Source organism: Bombus pascuorum, chromosome 8, assembly GCF_905332965.1.
Source record: "Bombus pascuorum chromosome 8, iyBomPasc1.1, whole genome shotgun sequence".
NCBI lineage: Eukaryota > Metazoa > Arthropoda > Insecta > Hymenoptera > Apidae > Bombus > Bombus pascuorum.
This window is the reverse complement of record NC_083495.1, coordinates 437783-450169: the sequence shown is the minus strand read 5'-3', so window position 1 is coordinate 450169 and position 12387 is coordinate 437783. Positions and strand designations below refer to the sequence as shown.

Below are 12387 nucleotides of genomic sequence, written 5' to 3'. Positions count from 1 at the left end.
AGGTACAACTCCTAAATAAATTTAATAGATTCTAAATAGTGCTATTTTACATTAATTATACTGACTAATGACTCATTTTAACACATGTTCTAAAATTAAATATATACATATATATATGTATATATTTATATTTATATATATTTATATATTATATATATTATTATATTTATATATATATATATATACACACACAAATATAAACACATATTTGAATATATTAATAAGATAAACAGAGTACACTTTTACTTTTTGTCAATTATGCATCAAATCCTTCATGAATTCTAATGATGCATCATTTTCAGCATATAACTCAATCTATCACCTGAATGCGATTATCGCTGTTATGAATGCTTAATTTCTTGAAATTAGATTACTGGAATCAATTGATTAGTTAATACTACTTTTTCACTTTGTTCCATTTATATTTGCTGTAAAACATTATAATTTTATTCAAATGCTATGAGCTCTCACAAATTATTTAAATATTCCATTTTTTAAATATTAATTATTAAATGTTTTTTATATTTATACCAATTTATAAAAAACTTGTAATTGCTAATTATATTATTACCAATTTTTAATAATTGAGATACGAATGTTTTGACCAATCTGATGAGATATTCAATTACGAATTCAAAATTATCTATAAAAATTAACAGATCTAATTCCACAATTTACAAAGTTATACTAATCTAAACATTCCTGGATATCAAGGCTTAAACCAATCATATTCTATAATCTATCCATAATTTTATAATCTTATAGAATTATGAAAGAAGCATAGATTTCAAAAACAAAAATTATTTGTCAAAACAGAAATAAGATTTTGTAACAAACGTATCTATATGTAAGTCATTTTTGCCTAGGAGTTAATAAAAAAAAAACTGTTTATATTTAATGTTAACCATAAAACGAGGAATTGATGATTGCAGAAGAGCATTTCATTATTTTGCCTATATAATTATTATAAATTTTATAAATGTCGCCTTTTTTAATAAAATTTTATACACGTAGCTTTATACGTGACACTTCAAAATATCGTATATGTGATTTCTACAGTTCGAAAATTCTTGGTACAGAGCTGCTATAATTTCTTCACTTATAGTTTCTTCCAAAATAAATCAGGCATTGAAAAATTGTCGAGCTGGAACAAAGTATGTTTTATATTACTCTTCCCAATTTTATTTATTTTAGACAGCGCACGTGAATATTTTGATTATTCATGATTAGACTGCGGATTTCTATGCATTTATGAGAAATTTCGAAGTACCAAATGCACAGTAATAACAAGAATATACAGAATATACAAAATACCTAAAATATACTATGCTTTAAAATATTTACTAGATTAAACAATTTTCTATTTATATTTTTAATTATGTTTATAAGATCATGAATTTGCATAAATATTCACGATCCATTCATGACTATTCATTCATTTGATGATTATCCATCAAATCTTTTTAATACTAAATATACATAATTTCTAGGAAATATTTCTTTTTGTGATGTGTCTGATAGTTTATAGTAAACCAAAACTTAATGATCGCTCTAATAATTAATTATCGTGCCAAACTCAAACTACAAAAACACACAAAGAACATCTATTCATATGCACCACCCATCCATTCCATATATATATATATGGGTGTGTGTGTGTGTGTGTATATATATATTTGTTACATGTTTTACATGTTTGTAAAATGTTTGTAAAATTTAGTCGATGCTCTTTTCAACATCCTGTACGATACACATTTTAGACCAAAAAGTACGAATATTACTATAATTGCAATAGCTGAAATTCGAAGAAGTATTAATTATTTCATAAAGTTTGACGAACATTTGACGACCACAGTGCAACACAATTTCCGAATATTCAACAACCGCATGATTCCTCTGATATCTACAACTGTAATTCTACATGTACGATCTCACTGTCTGCATTATAGGTGCACCCACGTCGCCGTCATCCTGACCTGCCCGAGAAATCCTCATGAAAGACTGGGAACTCAGTACTCAGAATAGCATCGGTATTGTAGCCATTTCTTTTTTTATTTTTCCCCCCTTCTTTTTAAATAGCTCGCCATTGATCGCGGTTATTACGTTATTTTACGATTTGTTACTCTTTTTGCTGTAACTATTTTTTCTTCCTTTCTTTTTTCTCTTTTCTCTTTTTTAATTAAAATAGTGGTGATGGTAAATGAAAAGTGTTGTTGACACACTAGATGAGGATTGAAGTTTTTATTTTAGTAATTTGCTGACAGAAATAGCCTTAATTTATATAATTTTTCCTTTATTTATTCAAGTTTGATAGTTTTAATAAATCTTTCTATTCGGGCTTCTTTTTTCTTTTTTGAGTTGGTATAGTACTATGCTTTAATATGTCAAATATTTGACTGTATTCGTAGCTTATTGCGTAAAACATTTTCGCGATACACGTGGCGGACGGTGAATTTCTTCTAGGAGGCTGGATGAATTTCTAAATGCAATTCGCACGAGGTAGGTCATCAAACTCATCTATATGGTTTTTCTCTCACGTATTTTTTCAAGGCACGTGTCACGTGTTTGATTTTTATAAATGGAAGTGTTTGAAACGTAAACCTAGTAAATGGATAATAATAATTTTATGTAACTAAAAATTTAACATATTTAGACAATTTCGTAGAATTCATATATTCTTAAGTATTATAGATCAAATTTTTCTAATCGAGAAAACAATCGTGTTATTGATTCGATTCGAATGTAACCATAACTTGATTTAACTTGATTTAAAATTTTGTTATATTTAATATTTTCTATATAATGAATTTGATAATGAGATATTTTATATAACAAAGTAGCATAATCAGTTAATGTGAATATAGGAAATTAGAATGAAATACGAGGAAGTTGGTATTCAATTTTTACATAATAAATATTTCTATACGTGATATCTTTCTTTAAGCATATATAGAAATCAAGGATAACGCGCAAGCAAATATTTGCAAATAAAAGACATATAATTCTTTTTGTGAAATTTTGAGTGATGTGATTATATAATATTGTAGCACTAATTTCAAGTATCATAAATTCTAGTTTTGTTAGTTGTAACTCTCACTAAATCTTCTTTCTGCTTGTATAAAATTTCCGCAAATACGCGCTTATGAAATTTGGTCAAAAATCATTTCTTTTAATACGGTCGTCAGCTCACATCTATTGAATACATATTGATGTTAATAAAATTGATAATTGTGTGTGACTGTTTATATATAAATTATATACACTTATACACTTGCAGTATCTTGTAGCTTCTCTGTACATTTTCAAATTTGTTTCAAACCATACGAACATCGTAGTTTCGTTGCAGTGCTAATGAAATTTCAAAATGTTTCCATATAAGACACAGAATATACTCATAAAAAATTTCTACAAGCAGTCGAATTCTTCCGTGACCAACTGTACTTCCTCTATGATCATAGCATTTATGCATCATATAACGAATTATTCCGTGTAAAGTTACGTTTGGCAATTTAAGGATAAGTTAACTCTATCTTCCCAAACTATCTTAAATTCCACAACAATAAATAAGAGACTAACTTCGAACGATTTTCTTAACTTTTTGGGACATAGAGGGATGAAAAGTGTCCCACCTCTTAGTGCTTATATTTATAAGCATATGAGATGTTTCCATTCCACTTCAAAATATTAAGATAACTCCAAGCATAGCGATTCACAATATATCTCTCGATTTCGTTTAGTCACAGATATCACTAACACACGTTTAATAGACGCATAGGAAGAAGCATGTATTGATCTAGTCACTACGTGGTCAAAACTTATCCAGGGCATTTGTAGTTTTAAATAAAATTTCTGTGCAATTTCCTTTTTTTGTCCAAGAGTCCTTTTTTTGCCTTAGGATTCTGTATAAAAGTTAAAGTCTTAAAAAGTTGAAGTCGGGTATCCGCCGGAAAAACTAAACTAGGCTATACTATGCTATGATGGGTTTAAAAATATCTGCTTCAACACGTAATATACGAAACCGTTTCCGTCAAAAACTAAGCTAATTGTAAGCTGTGCTGTATAAGAATGAAATAGATGAATACGAAATAGATAGAACATTGTTGGTGGAAATTGTGGAACCGTAAACTTCGTGTATTTCTAGAACCAAATATTTTTGAACTCGACACAGCACAGCTTAGTTTTGTGGTGGATCTCCAGCTGTATTGTCTTCTTTTACCCCAACTTTCTTTCGTTTTTTAACCAACCAAATCAATCATTCGAAAACATATCGACACTCTGTATATCTATTCAACAAAACCTCAAACCTGCCGTGCTTTCCCAGAATCTCTCTCTCTCTCTCTCTCTCTCTCTCTCTTCCTCTCTCTTTCTCTCTCTCTCTCTCTCCTCTCCTCTCTCTTCTCTCCTCTCTCTCCTTCCTCCAGAGCGAGACTGGCCGCAACCGCGAATTACTTCGCAATTTCCCGAAATTGCGCAATCCGTGCAGGCTAATGGCCACCAGGTTGTTGCTGGTCGTTCTGGCATGGGTGGGGAGGCGTTGGCAATGGTGGGGAAAATAGTGAATAGAGAAGAGGGGTTAACGTTGGACGATAGAGAGTTGAAGGGATGGACTGCGGCGGAGGCCACGGGGGAGGCGACCATTAATTAAGCAAAATCATAAACCCGGCCAACCGAGAGAACCGTGGTTGCATTGAAAAATATAAACGATCCGGCAGGCCCGTTACTTTCACGAACAAGATCCGCGCACCGGTGTTTAGCTATCGGTTGGCTGATGCAGCCGAACAGAACTGCGGTACGCGATGCAGTTTGCGTCGGAGAGGGATTTTATCATTGGCACCGTTGCCGCGCCGATTGCGGTTTTAGCTCTTTTCACGTGTGTATTGGACATATCAAAGTTGCAAATTGAGAGAATTACAGGGAGTAACGAAAGTATTTGCATGGTAGTCTGCTTTTCCTCTTAATCATTTGGCGTACGATATATCTGAGATTAGTTCGTCATTGTATACTTTGGAACAGTTATGCTAAACTGAGAATATATATGTAACTTCATATTTTTGGAACATAATTAAAAGAATGGAATCTCGGTGGAGAATGTTGTAATCTATTAAATATTATAACGAGTACTACACATTGTATATTTCATATATCCTTGCGTATTATGTGAATTTTGTGGATTTGTGCACATTCAAATTTTGCATTAGCGCATACAAACGCACAGTTTATTTACTACGAACAAAAAAAGAAAGATTAAACATATATTTGTCAAAGAAGAAGCGTCGCTTTTTCACATTCTGCCACCCTCTGCTCGATTGACCAACACATTCCAAACTTTTTATATAAAATTCATTGTATATATACGTGAATTTTGTTTTGCTTTTATTTTCTTTTTTTTCTTTATTTTTCTATTTTTATTCTCAGTTTTTGCGTGTTTATAAATAGTAGATGGGGTTATTTTTCGGGCGATAGAGATTGAATGCCGGTTCCGTCGAGCGCGCTTTATCCTATTATACTCTCGTGTTTTGTTGGTTTTCTTTCTTCCTTTTTTTTTTCTTTTTTTTTTATTTTTTTATTTTCCCCCGATTGGTTTTGTTCACGGTATTTAGGTATCGGTTTAACGAGATCGGTTTTGAGTTTCGGTCGATCGGTCGACGCGTTGAACATCACGTTATTAATGAAATTGCATTGTCGGTACGAGAAGGCGATGACAGTTTGTAGATTTATTAAATCGCGTTTGTTGGGATATTTAGATGATCGCGTGTGTACGATTGTTTGTTGTCTATACTATGATAAATGCATAACGCAATCGCATAAGAAAGCAAGTGTTAAGACGACCTCTTCCACATAATTCTGCTAATATTATTGATGAAATTTTACAAGTCACAAGTTATAAATCATTAGTATTAACAAATTCTTTTGTGCGATATAAGGACAATAAGTTTATATACAAGTTATCCTATGTAACTAGGGCTAACTTCAGTTCTGAAACACAGTGAAACATAAAAAATAAATTTTAGGACAAAATTAAACAGTTTCGAATAATACATGATCTAGCATATATATTTATTCTGAAAGTGATGGTATTTTTAAAATTGTAAGGTCATCTCTATTTTTTAAATAGACTTATAAATTTTTTTATAGATCAATCGATGCGTTTTTTTATTTTCTATATTAAAGTATAAGGAAACTTGCATCTGAAATACAAGTTTAAAATACAATTCAATTTAAATATCGTCGGATTGAGTGTATGAGAGACAAGGGAAATATGAATATAAAAGTACTGCGTCTTTCTTTGTTTTTCATATGATAAGTTCTGTAAAATTAAAGTCGATATGCCTTTAAGCTAATCAATTTTCGATCTAAATACTTTATAATACATTCCTATAGGGAATGCAAAGATCTGTATTAAAAGATATATATATATATTAAAAAGTACTAAAAATTGTATAAATCTATTTGAAAAAATAGAGATGGTTTTTAAATATTTGAAACGTCAGACATCATTCGAAACAATTTAATCTTGCCAAATGAGATTATTTTCTTCTCGTATCTACCGTTTCAGGGCTATAGCTTGCCTCAAATTGCGTGTGGGATATTCTGTATATGAAGACACGAAGGTCATAGGAAAATAATATGATAAGTACATTTTTGTTGATCTGATTTTATTATCATTTCACGATTAAAGTCCAGAAATATAACTTTTAAAATTATCTGATAAATTGGCGAAATTTTATGGACACCAAAAGTGTAATTATTGATAAAAATTAGAATAGTTATTTGAAATTTGTTATTTCTCTGTCTGTTTTTTATTTTCATCTGTCAATTCTTATCAAAACTAAGTTTAAATATTAATCTTTCTAGCACTCTTTCATTGTAAATGATTTTCATATTATTAAACAGTTAACAAAATAATAAAAGCATTAATAAAATACAAAGAAGAAAACAATACATATATATAAATATTAAGATAACTGAGAAAAAATTGAATCTCGGTTATAAATGCTATAACACAGTGCTTCATTATGCATTATCAGAAAGTGGAACACGTTGCACCACTTATTAATCGTTATACCTTTCTTATCGATTCTATGTCTCTTAGATGTGCTGGAACGATGAAGAAGAAGAATGGGGCCCAGAAATGATTAATTGCGCTCATTAGTTGCCGAGATTTATTGTTTTGTTGCATTTGAAACATTAAAACGCATATTGAAACATTCTAATTGCACAAAAATTCTTATTTAATGATTGATTTCATTCTAAATACTCGTATTGCCTATGCAAGTAGGTTATTGAATCTAAAGACATATTACTCTATTCACTTGTTAATAACTGCTTATTAATAAAATATAATAACACCTTTTCAATTAATTCTTTATTAGATCTATATACATACATACATGGGATCACGAAAGTATTCGACCACTTGTAGATATCTTCAACGAATATAATCTATTTGTTAAACATTTTGAAATTTCATTAGCATTGTTTTGAATTTTTCATTAGCACGACTATCATGATCATATTTTTAAAATTTGAGACAAATCTGAAAATACTTATATGAAGAAATTACAAGATATTTAAAGGATATAGAGCGTCTCAGTAACTCTGTTGTAAAAAGATATTTTTTTTGTAATGATGTGAGGAATGAATTGTTTGGAATTGTTTGGTTCAAAGAGACACATATCATAATGTGAAATATTCTTTTTCATAGTCATATTTTTAGGCATTTAGATGTTTCCATAATTTTTTTTTAATTAAATTTTATATTTTTTTATACACCAGCCTATGCGGTTTTCTTATTTCTTGTACAAAATTATTAAAATATTTGTGTCTAAATATGTTTAATTTTATTTACAACATCTAAATACGTTTAATTTTAATTTTGTAAAACTTTATATATGAAAACAAGGAAAGACGCGAGAGCAGTAACCTTGCGCTTAAGTTTTTCTTGTCTTTCATGCAAGACAAGAAATTAAAAAATTTTTGTGAAATTAAAATTTAAATATCTTAAATTAAACATATCTACACACAAGTACCTTAATGCTTTTGTCTATGGAATAAGAAGAACTCATTGACGCACATGTAACGAAGCAGAGTTTTTAATAAAATGAAACATAAGAGCCAAGATTTTTCGTGCAGTTTTGATATAGGTGATTTAGTACGCAAAAGCAACGAGTATCAAGCGTAACTGTGCTGTCAATTTCCTCTTCGGCCGTGGTCGCTTTTTAACAGACAGAACAAGCACCGGTAATTATCGAGCAAGCTAATTGCCTGGACTATTTCTTGCGATAACTTCATCGGCAGGGATTCGATCGGACCCAATTACAAATCCCTCAACGTATTACCGGTGTGTATCTTGTGCCGATTCCCCGTGACACGTATACCTGAAAGAAATAGCAAAAGGAGGCGAGGGGGAAAGCGAGGTAGAAAGAAAAAAAAAGAGAGGAAAAGAAATTGAAAGTAAAAATTACCGGTCTCACTGGCTAAACATAGTGACCGCTGCGGTTAGTTTGAGAAAAATGGCCGATATATTCTCGACTACTGGTGGCTGGGGTACGTGGTCTGAAAGGCGAGCGTTAAAATAGTCGACGGATCATGTAAACTGGAAGGTGGATAATTTGTTCGACTAAAATGTTGAGCAGAGAACTGTGGTGATGCGTATATTGGTTGTTAGTTTTTATGTATTGCTTGCGTGTTGCATTTTTTCGTTTTGTCGATATCTGGTAAAGAAAATTATTAAGATATTTATGTATTTGTTTATTGTCGGACACATTTTAAACTTATTTCACAACAGTAATCACGTTCTTTTTCTATCCAATCGCATATTTTTCTTGAAGAAAACACTTTCAAGTGAACTTTTCAGAATAATGCAGATCAAAAGACAAATTTTTAAAATTAAAATTAATTAAAATGAATGGTTCGACCGAGTAAAGTTGGTTGAAATTACTAATTTGTAAATCTTAATTAAGAAATTCTATATTTTACATGGTGAAACCCATCAATGATATTTATCGTGTAAGTATAGAATTCAGATAAAAATTTAATATCTTGGAATGAAGATATGTATCCTAAATTAAATGTATCCAAAATTGACGTGGTTATCTACGACTCAACGATACCAACTGAGAATTAAAATTCTTATTAATATTTGCTTCGCGTGACTTCAGTTTCACAAGTTACAGAATAGCGAACCAATTGCACACAGTGTTCCTGTTACAACTGATTAAACGCAAGAAACACAAGAAACAGTTTCCGTTCGATCGCCGAAAGATCGAAAAAGAAACGACGCGCGTAAGAATCTAATTACGCACGTATTAGACAAATTTACCAATCGTAGAAATAATCGCGCGTGTACATTGAAACCGGACATGGTGCTCGTATCGAGAATACGTATATTAGCCGGTGTACTACGCAGCGGAGAGGCAGGCTGAGGTGTATCGAGGTCGACCGGTTCTCTAACAGCCGTCAGCCGTTAAGGGACATTGCGACACACGCGCAAACCATGGTTCTCCATCGTTTTCTCTCTTTCTCTCTTTTCTCTCGCCTTTTGCGCCACGCGAGCCAGAGAACTCCGAGAACTGCGAATAAATTGTTATTAACTCGACAGTGCCACTTGCCCTTTTGCCTCTTGTGAGACCTCAACGATTTAAAGAAGTTTTTAGATAAAGTTAACAACGAAGCTAAGAACTAACTAGACCAGATTCGTACCCTCTATAAATATTTCGTAATAAAGAAGAGATAACTAATTAATATTGGGATATTTACTTGTATATTAGCTGATATTTTGAATATATGATCGTAGTGATGGATATTGGAGTCTTTATGCGATTTTTTAGTTATGTGCCTTTTCTCTCTCTCTCTCTCTCTCTTCTTCTTCTCTCTTTGTTCACAGCTGTTGCGCCGCGCGAGTCCAAACATTTTGATTGTGAAAATTGCAAAGAAATTGTTATTCGTCCGATAGTGCCACTTGCTTGTCCTTTTGCCTATTATACGACCTCAACGATTTGGGTATTCAACCTTTTAGATAAAATTATTTATAATTTTAATTATATTTATTATTATTATTTACGATATATTATAGTAATTTTAGATAAAATTAATTAATCAATGGACTCAAGTACCAAGCAAACTAGATTCGAGCCGTTTGTGAGAATTTCGTGAGAAAGAGACGATAAGTAACTAACTAATATCAATGAAGAAGAATTTAAAAAAGTAGTACTCAACGCCTATAAAGCGAAATAAAACGAAATATTTTCGTACAAAAATGCTAAAATTGCAAAAAACATCTTGGATCTTAATTAACGTTTGAAGAAGTCAAAGGTATAATTGTTAAAAGAAACAGTATTTTGTTATTTTCAGTGTTTCAATACTACGACAATATTTTGAATTTTACAAAGAGGGTGAAGATATACTCATTTAGAATCAGTATCAAATAAAAGGATAGTTTTGCTAATATGGGATTAATCGAAAATATAATGGATTCTAAAACGGTTTTATTAGCGCCATCGTAGAATATGCAAGATGAAATTTACTTTTAAAAATTAATTCTGTAGATCATATTTGATTATAGAAATCTAAAGGTATTATAAAATAATAATATTATATATTTAATATTGGAAATAATATAATATAATATGTTATTAATAACTAATAAAATTAGAACGGATGTGGAAAAATTAATAATTCGTTTAGATATAAATAACAAAGGTAAGATGAGATATCGAGCGAATGATATTAACGCGTTACGCCAGACAATTAAAATCTTGATCGTTGGTTGAAATTATTCCAGTTATTTATGAGATCATATTAAAGTCATGCGTGAATGGAATTGAAACCTTCAGATGGCAAGATAAAAAATTATTGAATCATTTGAAAAAGTGAAAGGTTGAAGGACGTTAATTGGAACTTACACATATAGGATTATTTCTAATGTGATAAAATTGAAGAGGAATAACATTTCATTAGTAGTCAAATATTCTTTATTAGAATATAAACACTGTAACAGAAAAAGATAATAATGACATTCTGAATCTTCAAAATTAAATACATTATTAATTAATTATATATTATCACAATTATTCTTTTGATTGATTTTAAGATTAAATGCGTATTTTTACAATTCTTATGATCATTTCAAAGTTATCGATCGTTCTAATTTTAAATATCCATTTAATTTTTCATAAAACTTCATCGATCTATGATTTATTTTGTGTAAACTTAATAGATAATCCCCTTTTCGATATCGTTCAATTGTAGGTGACGATAATAGTTTCAGTTAATGTTTTATTTTCATTTGTATTCTATATTTTCCGTGATAAATGATATTTGCGATTTGTATACGTATAGTATATATCATATAAGCATAGAATAGAAATTAAGAAATAATTAATTAATATTAAAAAATAATAATTTAATATTAAGGAATAATAATTTGATATTATTAAGGAATCTAAGGTATAGAATACAAATTATAACACAACAGACTTTAAAATTGAATAACTTAACTTGAAATCCTGTTCATCATTTGCGAATTGAAACTAGAAAATACTAGACTATTCCTTTTTTCAATGATAACATATTAAAGTACTTCTTGTTAGCTAGACTATAACGTAAAAATCAGATTATGAACAAAAGTAGATACAATACATTCCTTCTTTGTGATATTCATACGGAAATAACTAAATTAAACTAAAGAGCCGTGATTAAGTTTATCGATGCTTGTAAGCTTTAAAGTGCCGAATATTACGCTATTATAATTAATCAATTTAAATTATCTAAATTATATGTAATAACACAATCACTGTTTTCAATTCAACATATCATAATTAAACAAGTAAATTTGATTATTATCAACACTTTTAGGTAACTCGGTTGTCTCAATACTCAAGTTGCTTCGCTGAGATTAACTATTAATTAACGTTACACTTTTTCTTACGAAGTACCTTGCAAAATGATACGGTAAAGTGAGTATGGTCAACATATGGTTTCATTAAAGCTATAATTAGTGCCGGGAACTTTATGAATAACCATTTCATAAAAACGAGTTCCAGCGAAATATATATATGTGTGTACATATTGCCTAAAATTGCCTAAAAGAGTCTCTATCAAAGAAAGAATTCAAACATGATATTACATAAAATTTTCTCTTTTGAATGGAAAAACGATAGTTTAAACATAGTGTTGGATAAAATTGTCTTTTTTGCAGAAAACTACACAAGACAGAAAAAAAAAGAAAATTCAAATATAATGTTATCTCTACATTATGTAACACTGTTCCCATGCACATGGGAAAAGTTGATAAATATTATGTAATATATTATGTAAAATTCTTTTCTTCGATCATAAAAATTTCATAAAAAAGTTACATTCTGTAAAACTCTTGAATTATACCAT

The 12387-nt window shown here is 30.1% G+C and overlaps 1 protein-coding gene across 9 annotated transcripts in view; it reads left to right on the top strand.

Moving 5' to 3' along the window:
• The window catches only part of LOC132909708 (protein scalloped), a 326958-nt gene that overhangs the window by 127717 nt on the left and 186854 nt on the right, over window positions 1-12387 (top strand). For 4 of the 9 annotated variants that reach the window (XM_060964674.1, XM_060964676.1, XM_060964673.1 and 1 more), the window contains one exon: window positions 1950-2030. The exons of 3 other annotated variants lie outside the window; for them this stretch is intronic. In XM_060964674.1, coding sequence (XP_060820657.1) covers window positions 1994-2030 — 37 coding nt within the window. In that variant the 5' untranslated portion in view covers window positions 1950-1993. Of the gene's footprint in view, window positions 1-1949; window positions 2031-2408; window positions 2500-12387 lie in introns of those variants that run through there. 2 more of the 9 variants (XM_060964678.1, XM_060964679.1) reach the window with 2 other exon arrangements.